The 22,080-nt window shown below is 39.6% G+C and overlaps 1 protein-coding gene across 2 annotated transcripts in view; it reads right to left on the bottom strand.

Annotated features, from left to right (window-relative positions):
* USP24 (ubiquitin specific peptidase 24) overlaps positions 1 to 21,827 on the bottom strand; it is a 69,864-nt gene extending 48,037 nt beyond the window's left edge. For both annotated transcript variants that reach the window (XM_014939344.1, XM_014939343.1), the window contains exons 1-9: positions 21,451 to 21,827; positions 8,233 to 8,398; positions 6,996 to 7,063; positions 5,382 to 5,525; positions 4,748 to 4,870; positions 3,861 to 3,896; positions 3,229 to 3,294; positions 1,628 to 1,693; positions 592 to 666 (exon numbers count right to left, since the gene is read on the bottom strand). In XM_014939344.1, coding sequence (XP_014794830.1) covers positions 592 to 666; positions 1,628 to 1,693; positions 3,229 to 3,294; positions 3,861 to 3,896; positions 4,748 to 4,870; positions 5,382 to 5,525; positions 6,996 to 7,063; positions 8,233 to 8,398; positions 21,451 to 21,759 — 1,053 coding nt within the window. In that variant the 5' untranslated portion in view covers positions 21,760 to 21,827. The remainder of the gene's footprint in view (positions 1 to 591; positions 667 to 1,627; positions 1,694 to 3,228; positions 3,295 to 3,860; positions 3,897 to 4,747; positions 4,871 to 5,381; positions 5,526 to 6,995; positions 7,064 to 8,232; positions 8,399 to 21,450) is intronic.
* Between the last annotated feature and the right edge of the window lie 253 nt (positions 21,828 to 22,080).

The raw sequence follows: 22,080 nt of genomic DNA, 5'->3' as shown, positions 1-22,080 counted from the left end.
CTTGTGGTTAAAGTAGACTCTTCTGCGACAGCTTTGGTACACTAAACCTCTCCTCTGTAGTCACACAACTTGTGCACACTTTCCAGTTTGCAATTAACAATTTAAGGCTAAGTAAAAAGTCAACACCCAAAAATTTAACAGAACAGAACGCCACGTTCTGGGTAATACAGGAAGTAGTCACAAGTTACACAGATGTTTTATCAACAACTACCAAATTCTCAGAAGCAAACAGCTAATGCAACCGTTATACATACACAAGCTAGAAGAATTTAACAGACCTCATCATAGTAAGCATCGTCAAGTCAGTTAGAGAAGTGAGCATTCTGTACACTTCAGAAGGGGATCAAAAAAACCTGTATTTGATAGCAACAGTAGCAAAATATTTTAAAAACGGTCATCGCACCAGATATCTACCAAAAAGGGTATCGAATGGAACTTGGTAAATGTATTTTGTTCTATGTCATTCAGTCAGAATTCAGAACAGGCTGGATTTTTGCCAGTGAAAATAAAGCTATTGTTCTAGTCTACATTGCCAGCATTTCCAAGACACCCAGTAAGTTCTTCCTAAATATTTAATATATAAAACATTACCTTGTCTTTCAAGTCCTTCTCTTCTACATTCTGTACATATTTAATCATTTTATGAATGATTGGATCCAGCATGGGCTAAAGAATGTGAGAAAAGGCATGACAATCATTTTATGTTTCCCGAAATCAATTACATTACTCAGAAGATCTGGCTGCAGCCAAGTGAAATACATAGCTGAAAGCTCACAATTATCTCAGACATAAAGCAACACCTACAACATACATAAAACTATCCTGCTAGGTACATCCAGAAAAAGAAGCAATTAGAGCAAGAAGCCATTTCAGACCACCATAATACATTTTTTTTTTTTAAAAAAAGAAACAGATCTTTCAAAAAGCATCAGTTATTAGATGCATATGGCTCTTTGACTCCCAGTGGCTTATAAACTACCTCCTTTTTAAGTACTTTCAGCCACTTATTAAATCGATAGTTTTTGTTAGTGAGTGTAGGTGTGAAGCCTGGGGTATATTTGCATGTAGAAACGTGTCACTTTTTTTTTTTCTGTACCACAATTTTTTTCCAGTGTAAACTTTCATATTCATGTGCTTGACCTCAGTCAGAAAGGTAAACTTATAACAAAAATCCATCCATCAAGCTAGATTCTTTCCCCAACATGCTTTACACTGATGAAGCTTACTAATGGCAGTGGCTCACTGAATTCTCACTGTTGTGGCTGCAGGTAAGTGACTAGAGATCACCGGGCTTAGAAAATGAATCTGAACATTGGCTGAGCCATCTATCCATCACCCTCAGGATGCCCAAAATGAGTCTTGTACTTTATGCAAAGTGACTTTTGAAGGCTTTTCCAATTAATCACCAGTTTCACATCAAGAGAGTTGTAAACTAATTTTCAGTCCTCTGGTTTTTCAAATTCCTACAGTAAAAAGAACAGGTTCTCAAGTAGTTGTCTTTCTGATACCATCCTGCCCAAAATCTACTTTAACACAGAGGGCTCCATCTATATCTGGGCAAACTACTACAATCACATTTCAAGGCTCTTCTATTTGCTGAAAAGAACTTACAACAAAGGTATTTTACCTGTACTACAGAAGAGTTAAGATATTCTGCACAAACTCCAAATGGTTGAACTAATGCTGAGATTGCCTGAAAGAAATACAGCAAGTATTTAGGTGCACATAAGAAAACTTTTCAGAGGCAGTGATCTATACCTTAAAAGACAAATGAAGACAAGTAAGTGTTAGCTATCTCATACAATAATTTCCACACTTTTGCTAGAAATTGATTTTGGTGTGCAACTCCTTTACAACAACACACGGTTCAGGAAAGAGATTTACTCTGTGGCATACAGTATGTTTTATATAATTTTTGCCTGAAATAAAAAAATGCCTTCACAGTTTTCACTCATTTTGGTCCTCTCATCATTCTGCTCAGTCTTTCCTGTCTAATCCCGTTTCAGTCACAGAAGTAAACAGACACATCACATTTTGGTTGCTTTCTACAGAAATGAGAAGTGTGAATGCATGTCTTGAGGTTAAAGCCATATGGTAAATTTCTCACCAAAGCATTAAGTGGGAGAAAGCTTTTGTAGACATGTTATACACATGTCAAGATCTCTTTATTTTTATTAATGCATTATTTTATTCTTATTTACTTTATTCTCAAGCTATATACCTATGCTATCCAAACTATATTTGAGCTTATATACACAAACGATTCTATGATTTTCAAGTGATACCTATCATCAAGAAATTAAACTTATCAAGAAGTTTGTTTGCCAATAAGAAATACCAAAATTGATTTCTTCCCACAGTGGATCAAGAATTGTGAAATTCAAGGCCTAAATTAAGTGATGCTAAAACAGACTTCCTTTCTAAGCAAGCAGTTACTAGTCATTAAAGAAAGTCAAAGTTTCTATTACAGTATCAGGATTTACATCGAGTTTCCTTACTCTTCAGCTATGCTTGTACATGAGCTTATCTCTTTATAAGGTAGCGAATATCAATACCTCAGGAAAAGAAGTTGAATTTTCTCCAAATGGCATTTTACTGAAAGCACACTGATTTTACACCAAGGGACAAGACTCTAAATGACATGGTTTTCCCTTAGCCTCCTTGTTCTTCAAACCTCAAAAGATTATGAAGTCTCCTGAATATAGCTTAGGAAGCTGATACTAAACAAGTTAGGCTTTGTCACCAAAAATAGTTTAGAACTGTTGAACCAGTCATTTTTTAGACACAGCTCTTGAAAAGTTGCTTGAGATTAGACAGTGTCTGTTTTCCTAAGGATTTTTTGTTCCTTAAACAATGATTTCTATAATAAATGACAGAAGTCAATTCGCTTGTAGCTAAATGCAGCTACAGCTGAAATAGACACAAAACCAGGGACATACTTGTGAATTTACAGTGAAATGAAACTGATTGATGTCTAACTGGGAGGCTGACTTAGCCAGAAAGGAACACTAACCCTGCCTCTATTCTGTGATGTCTCAAAATCTCTTCAGTCAGGATTCTATTGCACGATCTCATTTGACCTCCAGCCTGACTGCACTTATCTAGGGCTCTGTGGAAATGCTGCTCTGGTGCCAAAGCAAAGGTACCAGAGGCCAAAGGGGCTGCTGCTGGTTCTACATGAAGTGTGTAACGGAAAGGGAAAAATCTCACGACAGAGGATTAGCTTACCCCAAGTTCAATATCTTCTGAATTGAGTTTGGACTGAATTGCTGAAAATCCACCCAACTCTGCAAACTGAAATAAAATAACCAGTATTTTGTTAGTGAACTACAGTATTTTATCTTTTAAATAAGTTATTCTAGAAAATAGTCCACTGAGAGTTGCTGGGATGCCCACAGGTATCCTTTACTGTGGAACACCACATTCAACCTAAGCTTGATGTTTTCATGGGAATTTGTGGACACACTGGGAAATGCAATTACACTACCTGGTACCAGTTTAAACACCAAGCTAAAAACTCGGTCTTAGGTAAAAACAGACATAGGGAAGAAAGCTAGATCACATATAGCAAGAGCTGACTGGCCCAGCATGTTTGACTGAGCTCCCGGCTTCCTCTAGTCATAGCCATCATGTTAGAGCGAAGGTGCTCAAGGGAGAAGGGCAGCAACTCAACAAGATTTATTTAGCAAGGCCCCTTCCCTACATGAAGGCAGGATTAAAACCCGAAACTATTTTCTTTGTGGTTGTCACAAAAGTGAAGAGTGGAAAAACAAGGAGGAGGGGGAGGAGAAGAAATTATCTCTGAAGCCAAATGAATTCAAATGAGAAATAACAATTCTGCTTGGTTTACATTTACCTACCCTGTTTACCAGATCCACCAGCCACCCGTGAGGTTCCTTGAAGAATTAAAATATTAACAAATTAGTAGCTGCAACAATCGCTGCTAAACATTTATCTTCTGAAACAGAATTTGGACAGACACATTCAGCCCATTAACCCCCACCCCAAACGCACGCACGGTTATTTCAAAGAAAACAGCAATGTGTTTGTAACAGCTCCTTTACTAAGCTCTGGGAGGTTCTCATTAGCATCATCCTTTTTTGGACTCTGCTTGACATCACTGGCCATGTGCTGTGGCAACAGTACGCACTGTGGCTGCTGACTCACGAGCAACTGTATTTATAGCACACTGGCAGCGTGGAACGTTACTCAAGAACCTTTCCTAAAGCAGCAGACGTAGAATTTTCTTTCTACTGCCACAAACTTGTTTCCTGAAGGAGAGATCCACACCACCGAGGGTCCTATTTTAGACCCACCCATCTGGAACAACTGCGACAAGACAGTGTAAACCTCAAAAACTGCTTCCTTGCCAGCGTGTCTGACATGACGATATCCTATCCTCAGCTGTCAGGAAAGCACGAATTCTCTGCTAGAATTGTACACTTTGACTTATCCTGGTCATTTCACACTCTCCAGCCAAAGAGATGTCAGTCCTTAGATATAACAGATCTACCTGCTGTGATACTTCAGACACGAATGTCCACCAATTTCTAAATCCAGCCTCTAATACAGAACGGGGAAAATTTGAGAGGACAAATTTATTTCTAGAGACCAACATACTATTTGCTGTAATTCTTGGTGACACATTTAAACTCCCTTGTGTTATAAATAGGATTGTTTGACTAATAGGTTTTTCAAATAAACACGTCTACTCTAAAAATAGGGTTTAGTGCATGTCCATGCTCACCTTCTGAAACGTGGATATGGGCGAGACAGCATGCATGTTCCCCTCCCCAAAGACTTCTGCCCAGTTCCTCTGGCACACCTTCATTCGATTCTTGAAATGATACTCGTTGTCGGGGTTAAATGCCTTGAAAGACAAGCCCATGGCAATGAACAGCATGGCTTAAACCAGCCTGAAAAATTATCCTGATAATGTCTGACTTTTTCAGTTGAGCATTCGACAGTTAAATATCTAGCAAAAAATAAAGTTTAACAGAAGACCTCTGCTTCTGCCTCTCAGTTCTCACTGTATAAAGCATTTTCAAGCTTCTATTCTGTATAGACAGTATCTAATACCCATGTAAGCCAGATATCCGTATAAAGGAGGAGATGAATTCAAAGTACCAGCTTTAAAAAATAAACAGTGAAGTGACAGCTGATATTTGGGGTTTTTTTTTGAGTGTGCTACTTTATAACAGCTTTGAACAGCGCTCACCCCTTTATCAATTGCATACTGGATGTTAAAAATCTGCAGCGAGCAATGGCTGCAGATTGTAAAACAATATATTACAACTTAAATAGTTAGAAAAAGCAGCAGCAGCATAAACACAAAACGCCAAATACCCAAATACTAGAAACTGCATCAAAGAGTCAAATACCATTGTAAGTACACCGAGCAGGCCCACAGGAATAGGGTCTTGTTTGACTCTTTCTGCAACCAGGTCCACTAGCAGCATCAGCATGTTGTATATTCCTTCATGGATTTCAGTTCCCCATTTGTGAACCGCACTGGATGTCAACAGCTAAAAAAATAAATATTTTTTTTTTTTAAAGTGTCAGCACAATCACAAAACAAGAGAAATTAATCAACCCCTGAGATGGTTTTCAGAGCAAATGTTTCCTTGGAGTGTATTAAACACTGTCTGGCATGTTTTTCAGATGCTCTGCCTGCACTAATGGCTTAAGAGTTAATTAAATTTGTAATTTTACTCAAGAACACCTTAAATCACAGTTTATGACAGAAAATAAAATGTAGCAAAGCAAACTGTTTTCCATTTCCATGCACTAGTAAAGACTGTAACCTTTGCAAAGAGCAACTAATATGAAACTAATTTGTTTGCAGATTGAGCCCACAACTATTAAATCTTCAAGTAGGTGTGCCACAAAGCTGCACTGATTCAGCTCTAATAACCATTTACCAATTCACACTTTTGGAGCAGTTTCTACTGGAAAACAAAGAACGTGTACCATGAGGAGAGAGGTATTTAATGCTGCCTTCCCACCTACTGAAACATGTTCTTTAAATCTGGTCTAATGTGGTTGTTTATAAAGGACATGAAGCTTCCATCTGCAAACTTCATTTAATTTCTGCTAGCTCTGTCTGTACATAAGCAGTTAGAAAGCTTAATACTTTAAACACAATTACTTTTGGTACCCTTTTAAGAAACAACAGTTTCCTGAAAGTATTTCAGCATAACATAATTCAGCACATTCTGGACTTAGATTTCTACAGATTATCATGCTGAAGGAGCAATCTACCGTGTTTATTTATTATGGAAAAAATACATATACTCTTTAAAATAACTTGGTAAGATTATTACTCTAATACCTAAATGGAAAAAGAATTTTTCCCCTTAAACGTCTATCTTCCTTAAATATACTTATATTCTTAGTATTTTAAGATTAGGACTGAGTGACTTTTAGAAAGGTGTGTACATATTTTATGCACATGGTCTAAAAACTGGGCGAGAAATTAGGCAGTATCCAAAATGGATAGAACAGTGGGAAGTAAATCAGTTGCAGGAGCTCTGTAGGGAAAATATTCAATAACTCAGAGACGTACATTAGGCATTAAGCACTGAGGGGAAAACAAATTCTAAAAGATCATGCAAAGACATAAGAAAGAATTTAGCAACCTTCCAAAGCAGCAGCAGAAAGAAGAGAGTTAAAGAAAATCCGATTCTGAACTCGCCATTAATGGCTGCATCAAAGGGTCTTTAAGCCTGTCTTCAGGTTCCACCAATTACTATAGAGCCCTTCATTTAAGAAATTAAAAAAATAAGAAAAAAAGAAAAAAGCTATGTGCTAGAGTTGGCCAGAGTTGCAGAACTGGGACTTTGAATGATTTTAAAATAATTATTTTACTGGATTTGGATTAATCTAAGAACACAGTCAGTGGTTACCACAGTTCCTGAAGTCTGGATTAAAAACCCCACTATTTCTACCATGAACACCACAAAGAAACATAGAATTGGTCTGCAGTACATACTTACCTTTTTAAATGCTTCAGGCATGCATCTGTCCATAAATCTCTTGCAATTCTCATCAGAATCAGAAAGACCTTTACAGAAAGAAGAGTGCTTTTTTAAACGTGGGGGTTTTTTGAAAGAAAATTTTTAAGATTACCTCAGGGAGCTCATTGCAAGTTTTCGGGAACACCACCCAAACCCAGCAGTAATAAATGTGCCACTGTTCATTCATAACTAACATGCTCTTTCAGCCACAGTAAAGTGTGAGCCAAGAGAACTTGCCTTTTAGAAATAAGAAGTTTCCCAATGTTCCACGTTTTACAACTACTTCAAGTGTTATTAACACCAGAGGTATTTCTCCCTTCAAACTTATACTAACTGCAGATCACTTCGGATGCTTCACAGTCTCCACCCAAATCTAAGAAACCACTTTTAACACAGGTTAGAAACAATGAAGCAAACTATAACCACCCACCAACTTCCATTATTTCAACCAATTATAACATCCCTTTAGTTTTTCCATCATGCCTGATGGCAGACTATCTCGTGCTCTTGTTATATACCAGTTTTTGGGCATGATGCCTCAATAACACTCTTAACCCCAGTCAAAGTACTGAATACAGAAAAGCCAAATTCAGGTCTAATGCAGTATAAGCATTTCACTAGGGAAAAACAACCAGTTACACAAGCGTGGTACAGTGTGGATTTAGGTGACAGCTTGTTTTTACAGATGGAAAATAACCAGCACAATGAAAAAAAGAGTCAGTAATTCAGCTCTGAAAAACAGTAATTCCTACAATCATTAGAACATAAGCTTTTTTAAAACATGCAGCACACATTTTTTTAAGTAAGTATAAGCATTTCACTAGGGAAAAACAACCAGTTACACAAGCGTGGTACAGTGTGGATTTAGGTGACAGCTTGTTTTTACAAATGGAAAATAACCAGCACAATGAAAAAAAGAGTCAGTAATTCAGCTCTGAAAAACAGTAATTCCTACAATCATTAGAACATAAGCTTTTTTAAAACATGCAGCACACGTTTTTTTAAGTAAACAAATAACTTTAGAGAAAAAAAAAAAAGAGACTGACATTCTTTTTACAGCATTGAGCAGAGTAGCTCACTGCTCACAGAGACATGGTCATTCTGCAGGGTGCTAAGTAAACAACTGCAAGATTAATATGAAAGACGTAATTGCCCACCATACTGTCTGTGAAATCCTCTGAACAGATAATCTTCTATTTGTAGAAAAAGAACTTACCTAGTCTTGCCAGGTAGGTGGATGCAATTAGGCACTTGCCTAGAGACTCTTCCCGCTTATAGGGTATGGACCAGTGATCTGTTAAAACTCTGCTCTCCAGTTCATACAAGTTAGTTGTTGGAAACTCAATGCCTTCACCGGAGCAATTCCCATTTTCATCATTTTTCTGTGAATAAAAAGGAAGCTCAAGTGAAACAATTTCTCTCTCCTAGACACTTAAGGGATTTAGTAGCTTCAGAGAAAGCAACTGTGCTTGTAACAAGCATGTCCAATTCTCAACAACCCCGAGGCTGCTTGTGTTTTTCCAAAGCAAAACTTAATATTTCAATTTCAAGGGATTACATACCTTTATGTCTTTAGTGTAGGTGATAACTACTATGTTTACATAACTAATTGCTAACTAATTGCCTATTTAAGTGGCAAATCTTGTTCCTTAACATATCAGATCCTAGAGCCAAGTGATAAGTACTTCCAGTCCCTGTGAGACTGTAGAGTACAAGCCTTGATCTTCATAGATCTGCATATTAATCCTCTGTTCAACAACTGCTGTAGAATATGGAACCGTTTATTCTAAGGGAGGCACATTTCATCACTCTCTCACCCCATCACATTAAGAAACACAAGACACTAATCCAATACATCCGGGTTATTTTTTTTTACTAGCTAATTACCTAGAGAAAAATTTGCATCTCAAATATAGTTGTCCGACAAGGAAACTACAATTGTCCTTCTCCCAAAATGAGTTACTCTCAAATATAGTTGTCCGACAAGGAAACTACAATTGTCCTTGAACCCCCAAAATGAGTTATTGGAAAATGTTCTGGAAGGCAAACTGGGAAAAAACAAGCAGATGCCTGCAGCTAAGCTTTACAGTTTTCCTTGCTAGTGCCACTAAACAGCAGCTATTTCTGTGTACAGGCAGAACACAGAATTAGCCCCATGTTCTTTGCTAAGTGCCATATGAGGTAACTGCCTCTGTAGCGCCAAATGAAAGAGTAGACAAGTTATCCATTTATTTTCTTTTGTTTATTTTTTAACCTCACACACATGCTAGCTACCCCATGTGCCAAAGAGTTCACATGGACTAACTCTCCCCGCCTTCTCGAGAGCTGACAATTTCAAGCAGGAGAAAGGACAGAAGGTCTGGATCAGGCCTGGTGGCAACCGGGAGCAACTGTCAGAGAGAGAGGAAAACACAAGCGCGGTGATGGTAACAAGATCCCCGAGAGAGAGAAGCCAGGGACATGCAGGGAGGAAGGACAAAGCAGGAAACACGTACAAGAGTTTAAAAAAAATAAAAATAGAATACAGTGTCAGGAAAGCGAAAGGAACAAATAAAAAGGAATGAACCAAAAGAAAGAGCTGAACGCAGGAGGACATGGTATACAAAGAACAAAATTCAATGTATGCAGACAAGTGCGCTTCCAGCTCTCTCACTGCAGGAGGATTTGCAGGATTAGACCTGTTTATCAAAAAGTGTGTCATTATCAGTTTCATAATGATTCAAAAATATTAAACCAAGGAAACAGCAATGATATAGAGCTTGCCCTTTAAAGTTCACTGGTGCAGGTGACAATAACACACAGTGGCTGGACTTACTAACAGAGAGCAGCAGTAAAATTTATAGAAATGGAACGCAAAATAGCGCTCAGAAAAAAACCCCACATGTGAGTGTTTGGGAAATAAGTTAGACCTTCCCCCAAGCCTCTACTAAACATTTAGTCCTAAGTTTGTCATTATGGGAAGTTGTACTTTAACAGACCTGAATATCAACTTCTGAAACTGTAGTCCACTGTGCATAGAAGTCTAATGTAATTCACATCTAGCAAATCATGCCCTGTTAAAATACTACAAGCTTTGGAAAAAGAGAGGCTTGAAGGTCTAAATGAAAAGACACCAAAAACATTTTAAAAGCAAAAGTTTTCTAGGAAATAGCCTGTTGTATTGATTAAACAAACAACAGTTAAGTTTACAGCTTTTGCAGGGGACGTTCATCCAGAACACAAAACCATTTCCTGGGGAAAATAAATGTACAGTGATAAAGAAAGCCGTAACAGTATGGGATACAATGATTAGTCTAATAAAGGTAGACTGAGTGTAATATAAACACCCAGTTGCTAGGTGTTCAGCTTAGACTTGCAGCAAAGGAAAGCAACGTTTCAAGAAATTATTACAGTAACTGAGCTATGGTTGCTCCATTCCCTGGAGGAAAGTGTCCACATTAAATAAAACCAGGGTTAGCAATGGACGGTTTAAGAGGTGCAGTCTAATAGCAGTGCAGACCTTCAACTCTTGCTGAAAAACTCCACTCATGGTTCTGCTTCTCCATCCACAATTAAGCAATGCTGCTCTTTATTTACCTCTTTCCACACAAGTGATTGCCAGTGTCTGTAATATGGAAATTTGTAAGGAAAGAGTGAAATACCACATCCTTCACTGTACATTCGGCTCCCACAAATAAGGGCATTATCATAAATTGCACTAAGGACACATCTGGCCTATTGCTGGATTCTGGATTGACTCTACCAACAATGTACTAAGATGTTTCCAACAATGTACTAAGATTTTTTTATTTTTTTATTTTATTTTTTTTTTTTTTACACAAGAAATAGCAATGAGCGCCGCACTGGAAATATTTACCTGATGACAATGGGAACTATTTGCATTGAAGGAACACATCCCACTAATTATAGACAACAGGTCTTCTTGCTTGTCAGTTTTCTGCTACTAAAACACAGCCCTGAAAGTATCAAGTGTAATTATTTACTCTTTTTAGAGTATATCACATACAAGTAGCTTCGCAGCTACCGTGAAATCTGCAACAGTCTCAAATAAATACCCTGATAGTTTAAAACTCAAATTCCCCTTCAAAGCATTAACAAATTTATTACTCTGCACTGCTTGGAGATTATGGCTATGTTCAGTTTATACTACTGCAGACTGAGTCTTGTTTCTTACAACGTTATCTAGTACGAGTAAAAGTCTCTTTGAAGACTTGCTGCTGCTCTTTCACAACTAGTGGCCTTCCGGACGAGAAAACCCCTAAACTGTTCCCCATCCAACTTTTAAATCGATGTTAAATCTTAAAAGCAAGGGGTTTATTAAGAGCAGCCACCGTAGGAAGGTGCAATGCCGGCTCAGCTCTTGCGTAAGGTGATGTTGGCTCGTTAAACACCACGGGCTGGAGCTCTGACTGGGCTCTGCTGACATTCACAAACACACACAGCCCTGAGCAGGTACCCACAATTAACACCTTGTAACCAAGGCGCTAGAAATTGTCACCACAGACTCTGCTGACACAGGTCCACAGGTGAAATAAAAGCTTTTAAAGAAAGAGTACACTCTGCGTGAAAGTAAATAGTACACAAGGCTGTGTCAGCCCCCTAAGGACTGTTTTCCCGGGTTTCTTCTTTGGGGAATTACATTCTTAGGGCTTGGGTTTTTAAAAAAAAAAAAAAAAAAAAAAAAATTAAGAAAACCTCCCTCCTCTCAAACAAGATGACTCAAGAACAGTGTCTGCCAGTTGATGACAACCTAGATCAGGACTATGCAATTCTGGCTGAACAGACTTGATACTGGACGGGGACGTGACATGTTAAGGATTTGTAGGGATATCCTCCATCAATAGAATAGTAAAAAAAAAAAAAAAAAAAAAAAAAAAAAATTTTTTTTTTTTTTTTTTTTTTTTTTTTTTTTTTTTTTTTTTTTTTAAAAAAAAAAAAAAAAAAAAAAAAAAAAAAAAAATCAAAATAACCCCCATGCTGTTCCTGGCAGCCAAGAGGTCATCCAAAGATAAACTGCCTAAAAGTCCATAAGAATCAACTGTTTTCTGAAACAGAAAAATCACAGTACACATCATGCGTCCTGTGACTATTCCCCCTTCTGCAGCTGAAGTCTTGAGACCAAAAACCATTTGCTGGCAAACCTTTCCCATCACTTTCCTTGCCTTCTGATGTATCTCTTATTACATGAAAGCCCTGAAGATCCTCCCATTCTAATAGTCTTGACTCTTTTTGCTTATTTTCAAGGTGTCAAAATGCAGTTATGTCCAAATGTACACACATGGGCTCATTATCCTCACATGAACCGTCTCAAGCACTGATTCAAGATTCTCACTCTGGGGACCTGGCACCTCCCAGAGCTGTTTGCAAGGCTGAATAAACAGAAATTGTTAAATATCTGATCAATAAAACATTGCATAAGTCTGTAGTAGAAAAATTTCCATGGAAGACTACCACAGAACAAAGATTAGCCCTCACACAAAAAGTGAAGTATAAATTAACTTTAATTGCTAAAAGGTCATAGTTCAAAACTTCAAAAATGTATTCTTGCAGTATTCAGCTAATTACCTCATCAAACATTGTTTAACTAAAGCCACTGATGTTTACCATACCAGTCACTTTACATAAAATAACAAGGAGTTTAAGAAAGTGTTTTGATGCTAATTGGCGGTCTTAGTAATGACATTACAGTCAAATTATAATTTAAATTTGTTAATTTGATTTTGATAGAAGGCTACCAACAGAATTTATTATCACCAGAGCTAAGATGCTCATATTATGTACTCTTGAATCTAGTATAACTTACAAAACGAAAGAAATAATAACTTTGGGGTTCCAACAAGCAACAGATCAGACTTTCTAAGAAACTAGCAGATCAAGCAGTTGCCTTCACTCTCGTGCCTCTCTAGAAAGTGATTTTCATAAAATGACCACCGTTCTCTAGCCAAGAAAACATATTTTTGACACTTTCCTGTTTATTAAAAAAAAACAAACCCAAAACCTTATTTTGTTACTATGTATCTACAAACAGGACCAAATTCAATTACTCTGAAATGTAGTAATGAAAAAATGCTTAAAGCCAGAATAGAAGCCAAAAATGCTAGGTCCACCTTTCAGTTTTTATCACAGACATACTAAGCAATAATAAGGAAATAAATTTTTCAGTGCTTCAGCTTCCCCAGCTGTAAAGTGTCTACAGTGATCCTTTCCTCTGCCACAGTGCACTGATGCACCATTCACTACTGTTTGCAAAGTATTGCAAGATGCTCTGGTGGAGGCAACGTATGAGAAATACATCAAATGCCCATAAAAACAGACAGAACATTTCTCTGATCTATTACACCCATCAGTTTGTGGGAGAAGCTATGAATCCTGAAGTCATGACTTGACAGTCCCTCTATCTGCCAGACTACTGATTAAAGCAGCTTTTACTTTCATGCCTGGATGTCAATTCTTTTTCCTTTTAATTAACTCCTAAAAGGAGGACATTCTGTTACTTAGAACTGAACCACAGGGATAAGAATTTAAAAGCTTTCAGATAAATCAAAGCTACCACCTTGCACTTACACTTGAACACGCTAAGTATGAGATACTGAATGTTTAAAAAAAATGTTACCTTTTCATATGTGTATCCTACTTACTTTTTACAAACTGCTACTCCAGGAGCTTAAAGACCTGCTTTAAAATCACATTAAGTGGCAGATGAGGGAACAAAATTGAAGACTATTTCCCAGTTGCCTGCTCTTGCCATCAGATCAAACTCATTCAACCCACACTGCTGAGCTCAAGCTTGGTATCCTTTTATGAATATGACAATATCAATAAGGCTCAGAAAAATGGCATCATATATGGAATTTCCACATTATATTTCTTACTTGGCAATAAGAAAACCCAATGTGATTTCCTAAATGTTTTACTGACGAACACACATTTATTTGTGAAGTATATTGTTTAACTGTCTTAACTCCTAAACAGACATAACATCCTGCCCTTGTATTTTCATCCACAGGAAAATATCCATGTGCAAAATTTCTGAGTACAGCAACAGATAGGAATGCTTTTTGTTATTTATGTTCTGCTAAGAGAAAGTAAATGAGTTGGGGAGACATATGGATGCTTTTTATTCTTTTTGCATAGACATTAAGGTCTTTAGTTCAAATTTTTACTATGCATTACTTTACACAAGCAAATGTAGTCTTGTCATAAGAAAAAATATTAGCATTTCATCACGTTAGCATAAAGGAATGATAGTCTATCACTAAAGGAAAATAAATCCTATGTTACAGACTGTACCTAAAGGAAGCTGATTTGGACTCTCACCTCACCATAAAGACATCCTAAGAAAATTCTCATTTATTCAGTGAAAGTTATTCAGTGAAAGTTCTCACAGAAAGCTTTGGACACTGACCTTAACTAAGAGCACTACAAGCACGCTATCAAAAGTGCATGGTTAAACTAAACCCTTCTTAGTACTTGTAAGGGATTATCACATATCAACCACAAAAATCCCATGACTCCTTCCCCTTTCGCCATCTCTCCCAACCAGGAACTGTATAAGAGTGGGAATAAAAACACAGTATGAATTTAAAAATAAAAATAAATTATCAAAGCTAGAAAATAACTGCAATTTTCTAAAAACATTGCTTATACTGGTGTCCCTGATTTCCAGGGTGATGGTGTGATGTTACTAAGCAATATTCCCCAATGCACTTGCCTAGCTGCTAAGAGATAAACACAGCACTAAGCATTACAGCAAAACAAAATAACTGGGACTCTGTAAAGATCACATCTGAATTAAAAGATTCATTTAACTTAACAAAAGAGGAGTATCCTTGCCCTTTTATACTACTATAACAGTAGATTCCACTACTGTGGAATCTGAGGCCTATAGATTTGTTACAACCACTTTTGGCAACGTATTTGAAAGCTTGATAACTAGTTGCAGGCCAGTGAGAGGTCATGGAAAGCACTGCTAAGAGTGCCATTCATCAGGAACCAAGGAAAACACGCTTATCTTGCACGTGTTTTCAGTATTGTCTGTGGTTATATTTAAAAAACTTATTCCATTAGTGTAACTACTAACAGCCAGACTCCGAGTTGATACCATTATTCCTCCCAGCCCTTGAGTTTTCATAAGCACAAAACCCCATGCTTATTTCCAAATAACTCAAAATAACTTTGTGTGATATCAGATAAACATTGTGCTTTAATACAATAAAACGATGAATCACAAGTGCTTAGCATTTCAGTACCTAAAACTAAGTCAATACTTCTACCTCCCTTTGCCAAAACACCAGACATTAATAGAGACGTGCTGCAGAAACACTAGATAAAGTATTTATTATAACATTTTAGTGACCAAAGGTCAGGCTCTGGGAGAATTAATTCAATAACACTGCTAAATATTCATTTATATTTCTGTTCTATGGACACGTGCTGATGCAGTGTGACAGAAACCAGAACTGACAGAGCAGACGACAGTGAGTTTGAATCCAAATTCTACAATGTATCATTGCAAAATTGTGATTAACTAATAGGAAACATCTTTAAATGCCTCTTGAGACTGCTCTGCTGGGCATCAGGACAAGAGAAGTCAGAACTGCTGTAAAGCAGTGAGCAGGAAGATCAAGTGGTAAGAAACATTGTGTACATTAGCTTTTTAAAATTTATTTTAATTTGGTCCATGAAGCGTAACTGAAACATACATTCCAAACACTATTCCTATGGCAGCACAAATACGTGTTTTTTTCAAAATGAGAGCTTACAAAAGAAGCAGGCACTTCCTTTCCATCTTTGCCCTCCTCATACAAAGAGCTACTGTTCCTTAATCCAAAAGCAATCCAAATGATTTGCTGGAATTAACTTCTAACACTGGCTAATTTGTTTTTATTCTCATTCTTCCTCAGTATTTCACTTCCTTATTAAACAGCTGCCACAGAATAGCACTGTAAACTGGGAAGATGACCAGAAAATGCCTCCAGAGAACATTGTATCAAAGACACTTCCTGCCCAGCTGAGAAATTGGCTATACAGAGTTGTCTCCTACCTCCACTGACCCCACAGGCATCACCTTCACTCCTGAACCAAGAAATAAAATTGGTTTTGAAAATTACTGTTTGAAAATTACTCTGACGATCACATTACATGACAATGGGTTTATAAATGATTCGAAACTAACCAACTGCACCTCCCAGCACTACCCCTCTTTTCCTTAACTTCATGTAGCATCTCTATTAGTCTGTGTTATATCGAGAACGAAAACCAGGGTATTTTCTTTCAAAATCCAAGACAGCGTTAACGTAACCAAAATCTAAAGAGAGGTTCTATACCAGGGCCACTAATTTTTGAAAACAGTGATGCTGAAAACCAAGAGTGCTAAAATACTAATGCCACTTGACATTCTGATGGCACCCAGCCAGGGACTCAATGCCAGAATCCACCACAGAGCTTTATTTGATTGCTTAATTGTTTTATGAGGGCAATTCCTAGACAAGCCACACTGTAAAACTTCCACATGAGAATGCCAGAAGTACTCATTTTTGCAAAGCTCAACACTACTTGCAAAACAGAAAAGTGACTTTAGATTTATAAATTCGTAGTGTGAAATCTGCCTAATTTGCTTGAAGGCTTTTTTTTGTCTTTAAATAAATACAGCTCCTTCCACTCGAGGATCAAAGAGCTTCCCAAGGCTGATGTCTGTGGTACGGCTAATAAAGCACACACCATTATCCTCATTTTACACGCTAGAAGCTAAAAGAGAGGTTAAGTTACACACCCACCGTGATGCAGCACATCTGTGGCAGAACTGCTTTCAGTACTGAGCTCTAATAACGAGGAGAGACAGGGTTTTGAACACACCAGTTCTGCAGCATGACTAGTGAGAATGTTCCTGGCACTGGTACTCACTACAGTCGCTGGCCTGTTTCTTCTGTAAAATCCCCTTCTCTTGAAATCAAACAGCACCTCTAAAAGCTATCTCGGACAAGTTTTATTATAAACCTTATCTAGTAAAACCTGGCGCATATGAGCCTTTGATCCAGTTCAACTGAAAAAAAAAAAACACCAAACAACCCCATAAATCAAAAAGCACGTGCTAAAGGAGACGGGAATAGCCAGAAGGTAATATAATCCGTTAATCACAATTTACCCAAAAGGTCATAGTAATGACTCTCAGAAGCTGTTTAAAAACAAATCAAGATAATTTTAGTAAAGGTTCTACAAACCGTTGCTATATGTTGAATACTTTTAGTCTAAGTGAATTCCTGCCTTTTACTGCAGTTTTAGGTTCCCTGCTCACAATCCCCGCATTCATTTGGCCTGCTCTCTCCGTCCCGTTCCACCCCAACTCACGAAAGTCAGCACTTGTCGCACTCACGGTAATTCATGGACACACTGACAGACATTGTCATCACATCCATTTACAGTCTTATCTCAAATTATAAGGATTTAGCAGCAGTTCATAAAACAGCTAATCTGCCAGTGATATAAAAACTAAGTGAATTCCTGCCTTTTACTGCAGTTTTAGGTTCCCTGCTCACAATCCCCGCATTCATTTGGCCTGCTCTCTCCGTCCCGTTCCACCCCAACTCACGAAAGTCAGCACTTGTCGCACTCACGGTAATTCATGGACACACTGACAGACATTGTCATCACATCCATTTACAGTCTTATCTCAAATTATAAGGATTTAGCAGCAGTTCATAAAACAGCTGATCTGCCAGTGATATAAAAAGATGATTAAAGGTCCCTTCCAACCTAGACAATCCTATGATTCTATGAGTGTACCATCCTTCCACACCCTCCACTCAGCAAAGAATCACACTGTAAAAATCTGTGTCTTCCCTACGGAATAAACACAGAAATCACAGATTCTTGCCAAAATACACTTACAAGATTTACTTCAGCCCTCAGACATATTAATTATATCAAACCAGTAAAGATACCTCTTGCAAAAGTAGGTGATCTCAGCCTATCAAAGTGGTTTGGCACCACACAGGGCAAAACTTCAAGCCAGCTGTAAACCTAAAGCTGAACTTCCTGATTTTTGAGGAAGACAATCGAGTGTGAAAGCCACCTTCATATTTCTGAATGTGTCCAGCCCTTTTCTCTTTTAACGTGTTAAGCACGGTCGCATTAACAGCGTCAACTCCAGAGGCACATCACAGCTACTAACGTCAAACCGAATCAACCGCACGCTTTTTGGAAGACATTATTATCCTGCTGAAAGTAAAGTTTCAGCCCCTGTGAAAAAGAATTTGTGTGTGTGTTCATCTCAAGTCTCACAAATAAAGCACAGAGCGCGCGTTGAGCCAGCTCATAGCAGCTGTCTCGCTTCTGGGCCAGTTATTCCAAATTCAGGCTTCTGTAACACTTCCAGACACCCCCGACGACCAGCAGTCTGGACCACTGAGAGAGGATTCACACTGGTTTTACTGTCTTATCTAAAGAAAACATGTTTTTACTACTATATGTATCTGGTTGCTGTGCTATTCTCAAAGAAAACCAGACAAGCCTTGCTTTGATCAACATGCCTACTGAGCAGAACAGATTCTAACATTATGTAACACAAACCAAATAAGCATATGCAAACATAATGGATTCATTACTGATTAGGGAAAATGTAAAGTGTTTAATCATTCATAAATCTATTCTTATATGCATGGTAAACTGTACTCGGCCAAAAAAAGAATGTAAATACAAAGTACAGACCCGTTACATACACATCTTCGAGAATGACTAAAGCTTTCTTCTTATTTTTAAACAAAAAAAAATATTAAATCTAATCCTAACTTGTGTTTGTGAAGAAGATTACTAGACTGGAAAATTTTATTTGGGGGAACATTTTGAATAATCGTGTTCTTTTGATTTATATGTTCACATACATTACTGATACATAAAATCCAGAATTGAAACAAGAAAATCTAACACACCACTACCTCCCCACTAAATAAAAGTTAAAACTGGTATTATGATGAAAAGGAGGAATACACACTCTAAGAGCTGTTAGGAAGAGAGATGATACTGAGAGGAAGATAAGGAGAAATAAGATCTGAATTATCACAAGATTGTATGGGGTACAATATGTTTCAGCATAATGTATATGACTACAATGAATAATATAGCTATTTGTGCAATGGCTTTCTGCACAGCTTTGTGTGCCATAAGCTTGTGCTGAAAACTACTTACTGATTAACCACCTAAATAATAGCTGTAGCTTATTATTACATTTGAAGAATAAAAAAACCCAAAAACTGATCATGTGTAATTTTTCCCCCTTTCATAAAATATATGTCAAAAGCTGCTAAGTTGTGCTGCAGTATCAGCCAAACAAGCACAGGCAACAATTCCCAAGTTTTAAGATTTTTACGAGTATTCTTGTACTGCAAAAATACTAGTTTGCATACACGTGCAGGAGTTGACTAATGCTCATATGCAAATTGATTCAATCACAAAATTGAGGCCTGAATTTATATAAAGTTTCACGTAGCAAGACACTTCAATCCTTCTGAAATGCCTGCTTTATGGATTCGCAGTCATTTGCCTATATTGAAATGTTTTGGCTTCCCTCCTGCGCGGTTAACAAGAACACAAGTCAAAGCAAACAAGAACATGAGTAGTAAAGGAAACTATAATGCATAAGTAAGCCTGATCAGACATACAAGCTGAAATAACAGGGGGAAAAAAATCCTCTTAGTCAGAGTTGTCAAAGTGTCATTTATAATAAGAACAGGAGGGGGGAAAAAAGCGCTTCTCTGAAGTTTACACTGACAGCTTCTCTTGAAATGTCACACTGACAACCCAGATTGTCCCAACCATAACTATATCTGATCAGAGTATCCACCCTCTTGATGGCTGCAGAGATCTGAATGCAAACAGGCAGAACTCTTATTCGCTCCCAACCCTTCAAAACAAAGGTTAGAAACCAGTTCCCTATTGCTTCAATCAGTAAAGTTAAACAGTGGCTCCCCTTCTGCACAGCACCCATGCTGTCCCACAGATCACCTTACTCCAGGAGCACACATCATCAGCTTATACGAGCTAAGGATCTAGCCCAGTTAATTCAGTAAACAGGATCACACATGTTTATTCTTCAGGACTGGGCTTCAACATACTTGAGAGTACGGGTAAGGATGATCTGTGCAAGCGTAGCTATGTACAAGAAGATATGCCCACGTATTCTCCATATACATTTTTATAGATACACACACGTGGTTTTATTCACATGCCTGGGCATCTGCTATTGGCCGTTTCTTGAGACAGAGACTACACAAGGTGGCCATTTGGTTCCGCACTGCAGGGCCGTTCTTCTGTTCCCATCCCCACAGGTTCCATAGTCTGGACACTACTAATTAGCTCTTTTTCATATGAGCACTCTGAGAAGTTATGGGAAAAAAAAGACCTGGAGGAGGACACGGCTTTACAGGTAAGTGCTATAAGACTGCTCCAGGCAGCAGGGAAAGTGCCATGAGCATATCTGCTAGCTGGGGAGTTCAGAGCTCTGGAAGAGGATGGAGGATGGGAGAGAGAATCAAAAAAGGCAAACACTGGGGAAAGAGAGAATTGGGAAAGGCTGGTGTTCTCCAGCACTTTTATATACTTCAGGTCCAGTTTAGAACACAGCTATAATTTATGAGTTAAAAACCTTCGATTTGAAAATCATAGAGTGGTTTAGGTTGGAAGGGACCTTAAAGATCATTGAGTTCCAACCCCCCTGCCCTGGGCAGGGACACCTCCCACCATACCAGGTTGCTCAAAGCCCCATCTCCAGCCTGGCCTCGAACACCTCCAGGGATGATGGGGCATCCACAGTGTCTCTGGGCAACCTGGGCCAGTGTCTCACCACCCTCACAGGAAAGAATTTCTTTCTCGTATCTCATCTAAATCTCCCCTCTTCCAGTCTGAAGCCATTAGCCCTCATCCTACCACTACACGGCCTTGTAACGAGTCTCTCTCCAGCTTTTCTGTAGGTGCCCTTCAGACACTGAATGAAGCTCACTGTATTTCTGTTTCTGAACTGATGCTTAGCTTACCCAAATAAAACTGTATGCAAAGTAACGCCCCGACTGCACTTTCCTTCACGTTGTGCAAACAGTTAAAAGAAAAAAATAAAATTAGACAGTCATTAGTCACTCGGATTATGCAAGAAGGCATGAGAGGGGGAGAGGAAAAAAAAAATAAAAAAAATCCTACGGTAGCCACACATTCCTAGAATGCCAAGGAAAAGCCCGGCTGCTCTTCACCTTGCAGCGATGGGAAGGGAGAGCGGGTGCCGGGCACCGACGGGGAGGGCGGTGGGAGAGAAGCCGGCGGCCCATGTGGTGCCGGTATCCCGGGGACCCTCCCGGGCACCCCCCCGCAGCAGGGAGGCCCCCGGGGCAGCTCCCGCCGGCCCCGCCGCCTGACAGGAGGCCGCCCCCGGGGCAAGGCCGCGGCTCACCTCGGTCTCCACCACTTCGTGGTAGGCGGGCGGCGGGTCGAAGCCACCTCCTCCTCCTCCTCCGCCGTCCCCGTCGCCGCCGCGGGGGCCCTGCCCGCCGGCGGGGGAGCCGTGCCCTCCCGGCGGGCCCTGCCCGCTCTCCATGGGCTCGTAACCGCCGTAGTGGAGGCCGGGCCGCTCGTTGGTGAGCAGCGCCACGGCCTCGTTGATGTCGTTCTTGGCCAGCCGCAGGGCCTTGCGGATGGCGCCGGCGTCCGAGAAGCCCATGCAGAGCAGCGTGGTCATGTGCTGCTCTTCCTCGCTCTCCATGGCCGGGGCCAGGGGGGGAAAAGAGGAGGGGGCCGGGAACCGAGGGGCCGCCGGGGCTCAGGCGCTGCCCGCCCCGCCCGCCGCCATGTTGACGGCAGCGCCGCTCCCCTCAGCCGCCGCCACCGCCCCCCCCGCGCGCGCCCTCGCACACACACGCGCTCGCTCACTGCCCCCCCCACACTCCCCTCCGCCCCGCCCTCAGCCCGGAAGCGGCGGCCCGAAGCCCGACTGGGGAGCGCACGCCGGGCCCGCGTCACGTGAGGGAGGAGCAGCCGCGAGCATGAATGGACTGGCAGGGGAGGGGGGGGGGGGGGGGGGGGG

Source organism: Calidris pugnax, unplaced genomic scaffold (genome assembly GCF_001431845.1).
Source record: "Calidris pugnax isolate Ruff unplaced genomic scaffold, ASM143184v1 scaffold18, whole genome shotgun sequence".
Taxonomy (NCBI): Eukaryota; Metazoa; Chordata; class Aves; order Charadriiformes; family Scolopacidae; genus Calidris; species Calidris pugnax.
This window is presented reverse-complemented; position numbering and strand designations above follow the sequence as displayed.